Source organism: Capricornis sumatraensis, chromosome 12, assembly GCF_032405125.1.
Source record: "Capricornis sumatraensis isolate serow.1 chromosome 12, serow.2, whole genome shotgun sequence".
NCBI classification, from domain to species: Eukaryota; Metazoa; Chordata; class Mammalia; order Artiodactyla; family Bovidae; genus Capricornis; species Capricornis sumatraensis.
The window spans coordinates 35,819,664-35,836,481 of NC_091080.1; the positions used below are offsets into that span (position 1 = coordinate 35,819,664).

The following is a 16,818-nucleotide window of genomic DNA, read 5'->3' on the forward strand; positions in this document are numbered from 1 at the left end:
CTACCAACATACCAGAACTTACCATCCCTGTTGAAGTATTATCAGTTTGCAGCTCGGTAAACTTCCTAATTTTATGGTACTGCACCAAACATTTATCTAAATTAATGTGTATGAGATCCAAAGGTGCTTTTCAATCACAATATCCTTTATGAATTAGACTTTCATTTATCAAAATTACAGGCAAAAAGAGGTAAGGTCTCAAAGGGCTGTCTCATTACAAGGCTTATAAACACTGTCCTTAGGAAGAATTGGTTTAACACCCAACAAATCAAAATCTGATTGGGAAGGGAATTTATCTGAGATCATCTATCTTCAGAAGACATGTTGGACTGAGAGCACCTCTTGGCCTCTTTAGCCATTCATCAAGAAATTAACGAGCGGGTACCACAAACCACCAGAAAGCCTTAGATTCAAAAATGTGAATTATGTGTAAACCTGCACAGGATAGACATATATGCTTATTTTCCAGGAAAACATTAAAATGCCATAACATTTGAATGGTTTCAGAATAAAAAAATCCCATCAAATTATAGATTCAAGAAGTCAAATCCAAAATTACACTTAAAATATTTTCCACATCATATTACAAATAACAAATCCAGGAAACTATTCTATACACGTTAGATTTCTTAGTATGTAAATATGCTTAAAGTGCTGTATGTGAAAATGTTATCTAATACAGTACATGGCATTACATGAACCTAAATAAAGCTCCTCTCTCATAATATTTCTCTTAATAACAAGGATCTATATGAAACAAAATATATATTAAAAGTGAAGTTAACAAGAAAACTAAGATGTTTCTAGTTTTAGTACTGTTACTATACTCTAGCATTACTATTATAATAATAATTATCACTTAAAAGTTTTATTGTTATTTTAAACAAGTATATGTTAAAATACAGAAATCAGACATATTAACTTATCTTGATAATATTCAGAGAATATGTCTAACTGGAAAGTCTGGACAATTACGGCAAATAAATTATTTCATTTGCCCATCATATCTTTTTCTACCGATAAACACAAGCAGTCAGTGTACAGAAAAGTACTATTCAGTAGTTTATTTCTGTTTAAGGAATTATTCTATAGTCAACTCTAAAATATCTATACTAATAAGGAAAAAATTTAATTTATAATAATAGGTAAACAACAAATAAATTAAATATCTATACCAATAAGGAAAAAAGTAATTTATAATAATAGGTAAGCAATAAATCATGTCTGTTTTGCTAATGCACAAAGAAAAGATATAAACCCATAGCTAGCCAATTTTAGTGTGGCATATTTATCAGTTTTATATTACAGTTATTACTTATTCTTCATTGAGTTTGGAAATGTCTTTAATTTTCATTTATTACAAATATGTATCTATCTACCTACCTACCTACCTGTGTATCTACCTATATTATGTATATTTACTCTGTGAGAATCTCTTCTCAATGTTATTTGATCTGTACAATTGAAGTATATGGTTTATAACTCATGATCCTCTCCCTGCCTATTTAATCTCACTAATTTGCCAGTTTGACCTCTTCACACCTTGTGATCCCCAAGAGCTGAAAGCTTTTATTACCAAACATGCCACACTGTTTCAAACCTGTAAGTATGACATGTGGAGTTTCTCTTACATGGAATTTGCTCACCTGCCCTGTTCTTCAAGATTCAGTTTGATTACTCTCTTCACTGCATACATTTTGTATCTTATATATAGTCCCAATATACTGTTATTTTTGATATTTTTCCCTAAGTTTTTCATTTAGGTGTACTAATTAGATTTTTATTTCCAGTGCAACAAGTGTCAAAAAAGTGGCAATCAATAAATATTTGTTGAGTGAGCACATGAAAATAAATACATAATCAGTATATTAATCATTTTATATGTACAGAACTTCAGTTTAGTTCAGTTCAGTCGCTCAGTCACGTCCGACTCGTTGTGACTCCACGGACTGCAGCACGCAGGCTTCCCTATCCATCACCAACTCCCAGAGCTTGCTCAAACTCATGTCCATCTGAGCTGGTGATGGAGAGTTCTAACGAAATGTGGTCCACTGGAGAAGGGGATGGCAAACCACTCAGTATTCTTGCCTTGAGCACCCCATGAAGAGTGTGAAAAAGTACAGCACTTAAGTTACTTTTCTCTTCACATCCTTTACAATTTCCTCATACATGAGGAAGGTGAACTATGTGATTTGCAATTCTTTCCTTCTTTTTTCCTATAAGCATCCATTAAGAACATACTAAAAAAAAAAATCCAGACCAATTTCCTAACTTCAGTTTCCTAGGCTGTTGGAAGAGGACTAAGTATTTACTAAGTGAACCCTTAAAGGATTATTGCAGTGTTAAAATAAGACAATGGATGCTGAAATACTTTGAAATGCGTGAATATTATTTATACAGTGTTAGTCGCTCAGTCGTGTCCAACTCTTTGTGACCCTATGGACTGTAGCCCACCAGGCTCCTCTGTCCATGCAAGAATACTGGAGTGGGTTGCCATTTCCTTCTCTAGGGAATCTTTCTGACCCAGGGATCGAACCCACATCTATCACATCTCCCATAATAAGCTCTTAAAATGTTTTGTTAAAATGTTGAGAAAATAAACTAACAAGAGTATTAAAAAGAGTTTACTAAGTCCTTAACTTAAAACTGAACAAGGATACAACCAATTCTTTATTGATTATAACACTGCTGCCTAAGGTTTATGCAAAGGGGGAAAAATGCAGGCTGATGTGAGGATCAAAAAACTCAAATAAGCTACCAAATGCATCTTAGGTTTTATGAGCACAATACCCAGCAGATACTGATTATTCAGTAATGGTTTCCCTTCCTTCAGTTGGGATTAATCTTCCTGTCACCATGGTGTTGTGGTACTCTGTTTATATGCATTACAAGGCAATATGAGCCTTCCATGCCTCCATTAAATCAGATGCTTCCTCAAGACAGAAAGGACAGCATGTAGGCAGGTACCAAGAAGTGTTTGTAAAGTTGAAGAGAGTGTAAATAGCTTACATTAAAAATTGTTTCCCCTCAATAATCATATCATTCACTTAAAGGTATTATTAAATAAAATGATATAAGGATCAATATATTTGAAATTTGTTTTTGATTTTGAATAGAGGCATCTTAAGAATATAAATATTTGTAGTATCTTACATAAGGGAAAAAACTGCTTTATCAACAAAGTTGATATTTGTTTGATAATTTGTTGATAATTTGTTTTATAGAATTATATAGATGATCCATATAGTACATAATTTCCTTTCATCACTGGAAGGAGATGGAAAGAATGGAAATTTCATCTCATTTTAATTTTATGTAAATATATTAATAGGAAATTCTAACGTTTCTAAACATCTTGAAATCAGTTTAAGATGGCATTCATTTTTGGGGAAGAAATTCTTTTCAATATATAGTATTTCACAATATTTTTAGCTTGGAAAATGTGTTTTGACAAAATGGACTAGGACTATTAATGACATATGATACTTTGGCAAATTTTAAAATAGAGGTTGGTTTTTCTCATTAAAGTTGAAATCAGAGCAAGAAATACCTTCACAGAATAGTGCTTTTAATAACTCCAAATGATATGATTTAATTTCCACTTTAAGAGAAAAAGATTTTAAGATAAATATACCTCTCTGCTGATTACATGAGATATGGTGATAATATCTCATGTAATAATACATATGAATTAATGTATTACTGAGAGGTTTACAATTTTGAACATTTCAAAAAAGATGAAAAAATGCTTTTTGTTGTATTGAGAAGCCTACCACTCAAAAATATTTTATGCCAATCTTAACGGAGAGAAAAGCAGCAGATACATATATAGAACAAACTTTACTGTAACAATCATTTACTAAAAAGATAAATAATTCTCTCCATAAACAATTTAAATTCAAAATTAAATTCTGCCTTTGACTTTATAGTACAAACAGCATTTCCTTTCTTAAGAAGCATGAATGATGATGACAGAGAAATAAAGATCTGCTAAAGACCAAGGACTAAAAAAATACTCTTCTGTACAGAATAGGATTAAAGGAAAAACAGTCTTTGTAACAGAAAAATCCTAATGGTGAAGACTGTTAAAGTGACACTGAATAAAAACACTATTCGAAAGAATGACTGGAAATCTCAGGATCTTTTTTTTCTCCTTTATATCTGATGCTGAGTCAGAAGCCTTGCTTTATCAATACAAAATTATTTTATGAAAGCATATACTTTCATAAGTGAAACAGACTGTTTCTATTCAAATAGACAGTTCCCATCTGTTGTTTCAAAAAGACTTTAAATAAGAAATCTGAAGTTACTGACCACATTTAATAAATATAGATAAAAAATCTGGACAGTTTAGACTCCTTCCTTAGTTGTCGGTATTTTAGTCTGAATGCAGTGGATTTAATCATGGTTCTTACTTCAGTTCGTTTTTGTTGACAGAGAATATATTTTACAATCCAAAATAGATACTACCTATATCACCATAAAACTACCAAGATACTAGTTTCAAATTTATAACGAATTTGATTCAGAAATGGTAATCCTTCCCTGAACTAATAACTGATGCTACTATTTATGGTCCATCCAGCATATCATTGGATCACATAAAATTAGAGTGCAGTATCGTTTGTGCTTTTACTAATGAAATGAGTAACTTTTGCAGACTTTTGATTGTTTTAAACGAGACACAGACCTTATATCTGCCAGTAGGCTGTTCTCTGAAAAGCACCCCCAAAATATTTCAGTGGCAGGATAAATATGCAGAATTAGCAATATGGGCATTAATTAAGAAGGAATGTTGACAGATTATTCTTCTAAGTGGTAAGTTCTTATTCACATTAGTTATGCTTGTAAACGATTTGCTAGACTACAAGAAATAAAAGAAAATGGCTACCTAACATCAACAGTTATTGCTCTGTGGAAAAGGACATCAAGGACACTTGCACGTAAAAGAATTGGATCAATATTAACGTGATTTTCATTTCATGCTTCCCCAACTCCAGTAAGCTGACAATATACTCTGATTATGTGAACTGCCTCAGAGTAACACAGAAAAGGTTATTAGAGCAAGAGGTGGAAATGGAATGCACTTTTTATATTGACAGGGCCTGCTAATAGAGTATACTGATTTTCAAAGACAAGCAGTGCATTTTTACAATTTGGTTCTGATAGCAAAAACAGAATTTCATTTATTCCTAATTCAAAATATTCATATGTAAGCAGTATTTCTTAGAGCAGACCAACAAAGGGGATATTCATAAACAGCATTTTTTAACATAAAAAATGCAATTAAAAAGGTTTGAGAAAATATTGTTGAATTTAAGTGCAGCATGCTAACTTAACAATCTTCTTAATGGAGTGAACACAGAAAACTGCTCTATGCTTTTTAAAGGAAATTTGATAAGCCATACTTTAAGACTATACATGATGATAAATGTAGAGTCTCTGTGTTTTAGACTGAATATTATGTGGTAGGATTCTGATTAATCATTAAGTTAAGGTGATTTCAGAATATTTTAAATAGGATTTCATTACGTTAAAAATCACATGGCACACTTGTGGAAAAAAAAAAGCTAAAACATATAGAAAATTTAGGCCAGTTTGGAACCCTCTAAATAGCATAACGAAGAGAGATAATGGGTTATTTACCTTTGTGACTTCTTGAATAAATAGCATAGTGTTTGGTCCCTATGTTAAAAAGTATGCTTAGAAAAAGGTCAGCAGGAAATAAGTATAACAAAATGGTAAAGGCAGCTATCTTCACATGAGTGCCCTTTTCCTCCCTTCTTTAAATTTTTTGAGCATTATCTAGATTTTCTACAATGATCATGTTTATTTTCAGGAAGGAAGGAAGGGAAGATGAAAGGGAGGGGAAAACACACAAAAGACATTTCTCACTATGAGTCTAGAGGGGTAGATGGCAGATGAATGGCAGAATGGAAAGGTTTGCAACTCTTGCAATGAAAGAAAAGATGAACTGGACAACTTGAACAGGGGCTGAGAGGGTGGCGAGACTTCCTCTGGCAGTGAATGGAATTAACCTGGGGAATGAAGCTTGGTGTTTCTTTTTTCAGATCAGTCGCTCAGTCATGTCCAGCTCTTTGCGATCCCATGGACCACAGCATGCCAGGCCTCCCTGTCCATCACCAACTCCCAGAGTTCACTCAGACTCACATCCATTGAGTCGGTGATGCCATCCAACCATCTCATCCTGTGTCACCCCCTTCTCCTCAAGCCTTCAATCTTTCCCAGCATCAGGGTCTTTTCTTTCTTAAGCCTTACATAAAATTCAGTGTGGATATTTTACTTTAAAAATATGAGAAATAGGAGTAGGAGATGTTTTGGATAAATAAGAAACTGGCTCGGAGACATGGGAGTGTTAGTCGCTTCAGTCATGTCCGACTCTTTGTAACTCCAGGGACTGGAGCCCTCCTCAAGGCTCCTCTGTCCATGAAATTCTCCAGGCAAGAATGCTGGAGTTGCTTGCCATTCCCTTCTCCAGAGGATCTTCCTGACCCAGGAACTGAACGCACAGCAGATGGATTCTTTCATTTTAAAAAACAGGATAGTTAACAGATGGTGTTAACTATAGGTGTTAACTATTGGTATAGGTTGTTTAAAACACTTCAAAAACACCAAAGATATTTTAAATAATGTTTTTATAAATGACATTGAATGCACAGTCTGTGAATGACTGTCAGTTCATCTGTACTGAGAAACCTCTGTGGATGACAGACTAGACCAGTGGGCCAAAATTCAGCAGGTTACCTTTAGAGAGCGGAAATGTTCAATGAGACTCTTGCACTTGGAAAAATTTCAAATGTATCTACAGCAACACACTGTCTAGGAAAAGAATGGTATTTAGATTGAGATTTTGCACTATATAAAATTTATTAGTTAAAGCCTTCATGGGTGGGTCAGTGGCAAATAATCTGCCTGTCAATGCAGGAGATGCAGGTTTGATCCCTGGGTCAGAAGATCCCCTGGAGAAGGAAATGGCAACTTGCTCCAGTATTCCTGCCTGGGAAATCCCATGGACAGGAAAGCCTGGTGGGCTACAATCCATAGGGCTGTAAAAGAGTTGGACCAATTTAGCAACTAAACAATAACAAGCATTTATTAGTTAGCATGACACTTAATTTCTATGCTTTGTCATTTTCCCAAATAAAAATCCTCCTATGCTCTGCTGACAAAGTCTTTCACAGGATAGCTCCAAACAGCCTTTTCCTTATCTCCCCACACATCTTTTTGTTCTCCAAACAATTCATGTTGTGTTGTGTGGTCCCTTTGTCCATGTTGCCAGCATTCCACTTACTGGCTTGGGAAGATCTCCATTCATTCTTTCAAGTCTAACTAAAATTTATTTATTCAATTAGACAGCCTTATTCACTGAGTTTGTGTAACATTTTTAATATACTTTGATGAAAACACTTATCATACTCTATTTTAATTATTTACAAATGTAATTTTGGGTGCATTTTATAAAAATCAGTCTACAAATATGGGCAAGAATATGAGCAGTTCCATGCCACTCAGCAATAGATCTATCGATATAATTTTGTCAGCTCCTTATCTTTGGTGGCTTTTGACTCACTAGGTGGAAATAAAGTACAGATTAAAAAAAAAAAACAATTTCAGAATTTGAAAATACCGTATTTATAGACCTATTCCATACACTGTCATTCTTCAATGTGGTTACTGAAAAGGATGAATATATGTGTTAAAATGCTGTATGTATATCTTGAAATAGCAAGGAAAGATAAGAAAGCCTTCCTCAGTAATCAATGCAAAGAAATAGAGGAAAACAATAGAATGGGAAAGACTAGAGATCTTCTCAAGAAAATTAGAGATACCAAGGGAACATTTCATGCAAAGATGGGCTCAATAAAGGACAGAAATAGTATGGACCTAACAGAAGCAGAAGATGTTAAGAAGAGGTGGCAAGAATATACAGAAGAACTGTACAAAAAAGATCTTCATGACCCAGATAATCACGATGGTGTGATCACTTACACTCACTTAGAGATAGACATCCTGGAATGTGAAGTCAAGTGGCCCTTAGGAAGCATCACTACAAAGCTAGTGGAGGTGATGGAATTCCAGTTGAGCTACTTCAAATCCTGGAAGATGATGCTGTGGAAGTGCTGCACTCAATATGCCAGGAAATGTGGAAAACTCAGCAGTGGCCACATGACTGGAAAAGGTCAGTTTTCATTCCATTCCCAAAGAAAGGCAATGCCAAAGAATGTTCAAACTACCGCGCAATTGCACTCATCTCGCACGCTAGTAAAGTAACGCTCAAAATTCTCCAAGCCAGGCTTCAGCAATACGTGAACTATGAACTTCCTGATGTTCAAGCTGGTTTTAGAAAAGGCAGAGGAACCAGAGATCAAATTGCCAACATCTGCTGGGTCATGGAAAAAGCAAGAGAGTTCCAGAAAAACATCTATTCCTGTTTTATTGACTATGCCAAAGCCTTTGACTGTGTGGATCACAATAAACTGTGGAAAATTCTGAAGGAGATGGGTATACCAGACCACCTGACCTGCCTCTTGAGAAACCTATATGCAGGTCAGGAAGCAACAGTTAGAACTGGATATGGAACAACAGACCAGTTCCAAATAGGAAAAGGAGTATGCCAAGGCTGTATACTGTCATCCTGCTTATTTAACTTCTATGCAGAGTACATCATGAGAAACGCTGGGCTGGAAGAAGCACAAGCAGAATCAAGATTGCCAGGAGAAATATCAATAACCTCAGATATGCAGAAGATACCACCCTTATGGCAGAAAGTAAATAAGAACTAAAGAGCCTCTTGATGAAAGTGAAAGTGGAGAGTGAAAAAGTTGGCTTAAAACTCAACATTCAGAAAACTAAGACCATGGCATCTGGTACCATCACTTCATGGCAAATAGATGGGGGAACAGTGGAAACAGTGACAGACTTTATTTTCTTGGACTCCAAAATCACTGCAGATGGTGACTGCAGCCATGAAATTAAGACACTTACTCCTTGGAAGGAAAGTTATGACCAACCTAGACAGCATATTAAAAAGCAGAGACTCTGTCAAAAAGGTCTGTGATAAAAGGTCTGTCTAGTCAAGGCTATGGCTGACTATTCCAGTAGTCATGTATGGATGTACTATTCCAGTAGTCATGTATGGATGTGAGAGTTGGACTATAAAGAAAGCTGAGTGCTGAAGAATTGATGCTTTTGAACTGTGGTGTTGGAGAAGCCTTGAGAGTCCCTTGGATGGCAAGGAGATCCAACCAGTCCATCCAAAAGATCAGTCCTGGGTGTTCACTGGAAGGAGTGATGTTGAAGCTGAAACTCCAATACTTCGGCCAACTGATGTAAAGAGCTGACTCACTTGAAAAGACCCTGATGCTGGGAAAGATTGAGGGCAGGAGGAGAAGGTGGCAACAGAGGATGAGATGATTGGATGGCATCACCGACTCAATGGACATGGGTTTGGGTAGACTCTGGGAGTTGGTGATGGACAGGGAGGTCTGGTGTGCTGCCATTCATGGGGTCACAAAGATTCGGACAGAAGTGAGTGACTGAACTGAACTGATACCTTGGAATGAATGAATTGCCAAGTAAACAGCAGCAATTAAGTACATGAACTTATATTAATATGAATGCTTTAAATGAAATGGTTGAAAGATATGATTCCTGCCCTCAACTTTTTTTATCTCAGAATATAAAATACCTAAAATCAAAATACTTTGTGATAACTTCATAAGGTGAGCTACTACCAAGTCAAAATATTGATCCCTTTCAAAGAAGTAAGTTAGGCATTTTTATGCCTCCATGTCTTGGAAATTCCTGTTATTAACTCTGCCGCTTCTGATTAATTCCTAACCTTCTCTCAAGTCAGTTCATAAGTAATTATTTCAGTGAAGCTGATTCCAACCCACTATCCCCAGAGTCATCCATCTTCCTTCTGTTCCTTTATGAAGTACCACTTCCCTCTATGAGAACAGCTTATTTCTTTCCACTAGACCAGGATTTTTCAACCTTGGTACTACTGACGTTTTCGGCTGGATTTTGTTGTCCTTTTGATAAACTGTCTGGTGAATGGTTGGGTATTTCAGCAGCATTCTTAGTTTCTACCCTTTAGACACCAGGAACATGGGCTGACTTCCATCCCTGTTGAGAATCACTACACTAAACTAAGTGCTGTGGGGAGGCAGAAACTGTGTCTCAGCCTCTGAACCTGTACTTTGTGCATGCATGGCATGTGGAAGATACTTGATAAATGCTTTCAAATGAATGAAGCTACCTGTTTCCTCTTGAGTCAGTTTAAAGCCTTCCGTCTAAAGCTTCAACGTAAAAACAGGGGAGTTGTTAAAACCTTGGTTGTTCTTATATGAAAACTTTAAAATGCATTTTATAAACATTTTATAAGTCAGCATTTAAATAATCCATTTTAGTTCTTTTAAGAGACTGTAAAACCATGAGGTAAAGATGAGATTATTTTAAAATATCCACTGGCATCAAAAAGAGCTAAAAGATGATTCCATGTATGTCTTTCTCTCACTCATACAAAAGTTACATCACTAATTTTTCAATAAATTATTTTTACAATAACCAGATCATCTGTTTCATTCAGGTATGAAGATTTAATTAATAATACACCAACTAAAATGAACTTATCAATGAACAATTATAAGAAGTCTGCTAGAGACAATATGGTATAAATAATCGAGACTACTAGGTTAAAAACTCAAATAATTATATTTTCCAACTATTCTAAGTGTAAACTCTTCAAAAAATTGAAGTAAAAAAAAAAAAATGAAGTCCGATAATGTGAAGTTCCTGTCTCAACAACCATATGTAGCTGCATTAGTATTTTTTAAATTCTCAGTGCTTTTCTTGTTTCTTGAATACTGCATGTAGCATTTTACAGTAGTCATGCATATACCATCAAAACTAATTTAATTCCAGATTTATCACAGTGCTGCTTTTTCTTCATCAAGGTCATATCATGATGGCTTCACAAGCTTGGATAAACCAGGTGCTAAGCAGACACATCTCTGAGGAACCTAAGGATGTTCTCATTTGCAGTTCTCAGCATATCTTATTATTTATTGCCAAAGAAATGACTGATTAACTTTGTCATCTTTGCTCCAAGTTTTTTTTTTTTCCTCTGGCTAAACCAGCCTGCCCTCCTCTGCAATGCCTGATCAGACCTATTTAGGATGACGTCTTTGATCACAGACATGGGGGAGTCTGAGATCTTAAGCTTTGATGAAACACTGTTCCACTATAATTTCATGGAAGGGAAAGAGAGTCCAAAATGATAATTGACAGTCAACAAGACAACCAAACTTATTAAGATTTTAACTATTTTTTTGACAGCATAATCTTTCAGTGCCAGAATCTGTCTAGTTTAGGTTTTAATATACAAGCAATACATAGAATACTCCTATTTCAATCATTTGCTTATTAGCTAATATGCCCTGAAGAAGAAAGTCCAGGAGATCAAAAGGTGAATTTATAGTTTAAAATATTTTCCTTATATTCTTCCATTGCTATGGTCTGCAAAATTCCTGGTAATCAATTAAATTTGCACTTGAATGAGATTTTTAGTATTAGAAAATACTGAAATAGCACATTGAGTACATATGAAATTAGAACATTAAACACCAGGAAAAAAATTACATGCCTCTAGGTTTTTATTAATCACATTCCAACACCAGAGGCTGAAAGTATATCAAATCACACCAAATCTTTTGCACATGACAACCTCATAAATTATTCAACTCATTAGTATTACTAAGAAGCATGAAAAACTCCATCAGTGCTAAGGATGTTTTCCAACTGAAAAAGGTCAACCAAAAGTTTCAATAATGAAATGGAAGAGAACACTTTTCAAAGTAAATATGAAATAATTCTCTTTGAAAATATATCCAATTCTGATTATTTGTTCATTTAAAAGAAAGTATTGCTCATGTATTCGTTTTGTGGCTCCAAATAAATTACCTAAAAATATGTCATGGAATTTAAATTGCAGCTGTTTCTGCCCAGCACATGAAAGTTTAACTATAATTTAATCTGAAATGTTTGAGTTGAAGAAAAAGTATAGTGATTCAAAACATATTTATTAAAACATTAACTCCGCAAATTCAGTTTCACTTCTATTATATTAACATAGGCTCACATTCTTGAAACATAGTGTACCACATGAACAGAGAGACATGACCAGTGATCAATCTCAGGGACTGCTTTGATGGCCATGTAAATATTTTTTATTTAAATAATTTTAGGTTATTCTTTCAGCTTATACAACTTGGTTAACATTCTGAAAACTTAGATCACTGATTCAAATACTTATAGCCATACTTAACATTCCAGTCATAAAATATTTTGTTGTTCCTAAAACAATTTTGTTGCTCCTAAAACAATTTTGTTGCCACAATGTAGATGAACAGAAAAAAAAGAAAACTGACTATAGATTACAGCAGAGTTTCTCTGTGCATTTAATGTTTAACTTTCTTCTTTTTTTTTTAATGTTTAACTTTCAAGACAGAATTGAAATACTGCAATTATTTAATACAGAAAAAGAAATAATTGAATTTCAATTTGTTCTAAAAGCTCTCTCAAAATTTGTAGGTTTGTGCTATATTTATACCCTTCATCTACATCTATACAAACCAAAACATTAAATCATTTGGATGTTAGTCTACACACTGCCAGACTTTAAGGTACTTAAAACACATTTAAATGTTTAATGGCAGGCAGAGTGGCCAGATGATGGTCTGAGTTTTGTTAGCTTTTATGAATGTTCTGGGAAAATGTGAATACAAAAGCTTTCTCTAAAATATACAAAATATGTTTTCAACTAAGTCTTTCAACATCTATTTTCATTGAATGAAGTGCTTTGTAATAATTACTGACACTTACTTCCTATTTCTTCTGAAGAAATACTTTATACATAGGTTAGAAGGCACAAAAGTGTTTGGGAGAAGATATAGGACTATGTTCCTGGCCATCTGTAATTCCTCTTTCTACTTCTAGGTACAGATCACTTCAGGGAGAACTTTTCACCCACCTCTTCACAACCTCCATACTTCACCTTACTCCCTACCCTCTATCCACTTCCTAAAGTCCTCTGATGTGAAGTTGAAGACGAGTGTTCTAGAACTGTTTCTGGAAGTAGAATTGTTTGAGTTCTTTTTTGTCTTCTACTACCCATCCTAGGGGCTTCCCAGGTGTCTCAGTGGTAAAAGAGTCTGCCTGCAATGCAGGAGATGCAGGAACCATGGGTTCAATCCCTGGGTTGGGAAGATCCCAAGGGTTCAATGCCTGGAGAAACCCATGGACAGAGAGCCTGGCGGGCTACAGTCCATGGGATCACAAAGAGTTGGACACAACTGAGGCGACTGACCACAGCATAGCACACTCTACCTTATCTCCAGGAGTGACTACAAAGTAAACCTGGCATGGGCACCATGTAGATGTCTTGAATGCTTCATGGCATACATGTGGATGCATAACTTAAAAACATACCCTACCTTCCTTTTATCAAAGAATCCAACTCAGGAGGGATAATAGGTTCTGATTATTTCCAATGATCTACTATTCAAAATTCATAAACAACTGTGTCATGCTGTGCTAAGTCGCTTCAGTCGCGTCTGACTCTCTGCGACCCCATGGACTGTGTAGCTCACCATGCTCCTCTGTCCATGGGATTCTCCAGGCAAGAACACTGGAGTAGGTTGCCAGGCCCTCCTCCAGGAGATTTCCTGTCCCAGGGATCAAACCTTCGTCTCTTATGTCTCCTACATTGGCCAGGAGGTTCTTTACCACTAGCGCCACCTGGGAAGCCCTCTTCAATCACTATATATTTTAAGACACATTTATATGACACAGATGGTTAATATCATCTATATCATTCATCTATTTAAAAATCAGAATTTTATATTTTAGTTTAGATACATTAATAGTGGTTACTATATTACTAAAATACATGACAGTCAATCTTAAAAAGGTGTTAATAAAAAAAATAAGTTTATTTCTGATAAGGTTTGACATTGGTTTAGCAAAAGAGACATTTTACAAATTGAACATACACAATATGGCATCCATTTTTATAGAGAAGCAAAATAAATATTTTTCTAACAAACCTTTTCTACAAGCAACCTGTGGAATGACAAATGTGATATAATGTGAATCCAAACAAATGTGGTATTGGCAACTCAGTGTCACTAACAGTATTACACCAGCCCAACTTCTATTATATTGTGTTCAGAAGTTTCTAATTTTAAATGAGCTGAATTCAACATGAATTGATGAAAATGCCTAAATGGATATATATAAAATGAAGTTTTAAAAATTTAAAGTTCATATTATAAAGCATGCATTTTAAGTAGATATTTTAAAGAATTTCTTTTGTAGGACATAAAGGTAACAACTCATTTTAAGTTGGTGTTAATTCCTTAGGTATCAGAATCCTTAGGTGATTTTTTTTGAGTTGATTAAAAGAAATCACCTACAGTACAAGTCAACTATTATATATATATATGTATTATTTTTTTTTAGCACTGTCTCTCCTGTAGTTACTTTTACTGTATAGTATTATTTTAGGTATAATAGTTTTGGGACTTCCCTGGTGGCTCAGACTGTAAAGAATCTGCCTGCAGTGCAGGAGACTGGGGTTCAATCTCTGGGTCAGAAAGGTCCCCTGGAGAAGGGAATGGCTACCCACTCCAGTATTCTTGCCTGGAGAATTCCATGGACAGAGGAGCCTGGAATCCTCACATATTTATTTTTGTTTTGATCCTCAGTAAACTGTATCAATTCATAGACTATTTATACAGTAAATTTTCAAAGCTGTGTACATTTTCTTTCTATTAAGGTTACATATTTTCTCTATTTTATCTATCAGAACATGAGTGGCATCCTCTGCTACATATTATTATAGTAAATTTTAAAACACATGGCTCACTAGTGTGTGTTGGTGCTGTTTTGTCACTAAGTAATGTTCAACTCTTTTGTGGCCCCACAGACTGTAGCCCATCAGGCTTCTCTGGCCATGGGATTTTCCAGGCAAGAATATTGGAGTGAGTTGCCATCTCCCATTCCAGAGGATCTTCTGAACCCGGGATAGAATCCTCGTCTTTACCACTGAGCCACCTGGGAAGCCCCATGGCTCACTTATTACTCTCAAAAAAAAAAAAAAAAAATCAAGTGACTGTGAGAATAAAAGTAGTTAATAAAAAAAATATACGGACAGTATTCAATTATGGTATTTTCTGAAGGTATGTGGTTTAGAAAATTGTGACACGATCAATCAAACTTAAATTTCTTAGACTATTTAAAATTAGGTGCACAGACAGAATAGCCCTATGTACACTTTTTGGTGGACAGAAATCTAAAGTAGCAGAATTTTTATTAAATTACAAAAAAAATTTTGATATTTACTATTTATTTCACACTTTATAAAGGACAATTTAGGATGCAATTCTACTGTAGTGTGATAGCTCATGCTATCTTTAATATAGGATGGTATTTTTCAAACTTTATTTGCAGTTGGAGGATTGTGAACTTACATGGGCATACAGAGGCATTATTTATTTTATTAGACTGAAAATGATAGAATAGAATAGGGTTAAAATAGAGAATGCCATGTAGTGAGATTATTAATAAGATATTTATTTCAGTTAAATACTCAAGCATGTGCAGGTATATGTGTATATACATAACAGTCCACATGTTTGTATATATATTTCATGTATACTCACACAGTGTATGTATGTACACATACCCACACAAATTACACATAAAAATATATAAATTTGAATACACAGTTACAAAGTAAATTTTTTTAAGTGAAAAAAATCTAAAAGACCAAAGTTTGAAACATGTTGAAAAGGAAAATGACTTTACTCTTGTTTTAGGCTGTGGGAGAAGATGGTGGGTAATAACCAATTATGTGAAGTCTTCCTAATCTATTACAAAGAAGCTGAAAAGCCTAACATACATCAAAAAGGAGAAATACTGGGTTAATTAAGCGTAACCGAAATGATGCTTCACAATAAAGTAGAATGTAACATTTTTGACTTATGACATGGAGAACCTGAAAAGGTACTGAAAGGAAAAAGAACTATCAACCACAGTCACCTCACATCGAGGAGCATTCCTGTGTAAGAGGCACCGATACTCACCGTACTCGATCGCAGCTTTGAGTAATGCTTCAGCATGAGTGGAGCCAAATGCATTACGGACAAACCGTCTCCTTCGACGAAGATCATCTTCCCAGTAATCCAAACGCCAGAAATCATGCAATTGGCTAAGAATGGGAATATGAAAAACAAGAATGATTATTAATAATTATGTATAACTGGAAATATACTTTTTCAAGTTATATGAATTAATAGACTCTTTACACAATAAAATTTAAAAGCTTTGCAGACTTTCTTTTTATTAGGATTAAATATTATCTGGAGACCTGGGTTCAATCTCGGGGTTGGGAAGATCCCCTGGAGAAGCAAAAGGTTATCCACACCAGTATTCTGGCCTGGAGAGTTCCATGGACTTTATAGTCCATGGGGCTGCTACGAGTCGGACATGACTGAGCGACTTTCACACATTCAACCCATCAAGAATGTGAATGGCATTATATATTATATATTATGGTAAATCTAATGCTTAATAACAAATACAATTACATTTTTATTTCTTTAGTCTCATTGGAAAATTAAGGTAACTTTTGAGATATGTCTGTTTTATAACTGCATTTGTATACTTATGTTTTCCTGCAAATGAACAAACTTAAAATAGTAACATTCTCATATTTTAGGCATTATAACATTC

General features: G+C 34.8%; 1 protein-coding gene across 4 annotated transcripts in view; it reads right to left on the reverse strand.

The window, feature by feature from the left end:
* Positions 1–16,818, reverse strand: part of NBEA (neurobeachin) — a 664,301-nt gene that overhangs the window by 247,126 nt on the left and 400,357 nt on the right. For all 4 annotated transcript variants that reach the window (XM_068984682.1, XM_068984685.1, XM_068984684.1 and 1 more), the window contains one exon: positions 16,170–16,294. In XM_068984682.1, coding sequence (XP_068840783.1) covers positions 16,170–16,294 — 125 coding nt within the window. The remainder of the gene's footprint in view (positions 1–16,169; positions 16,295–16,818) is intronic.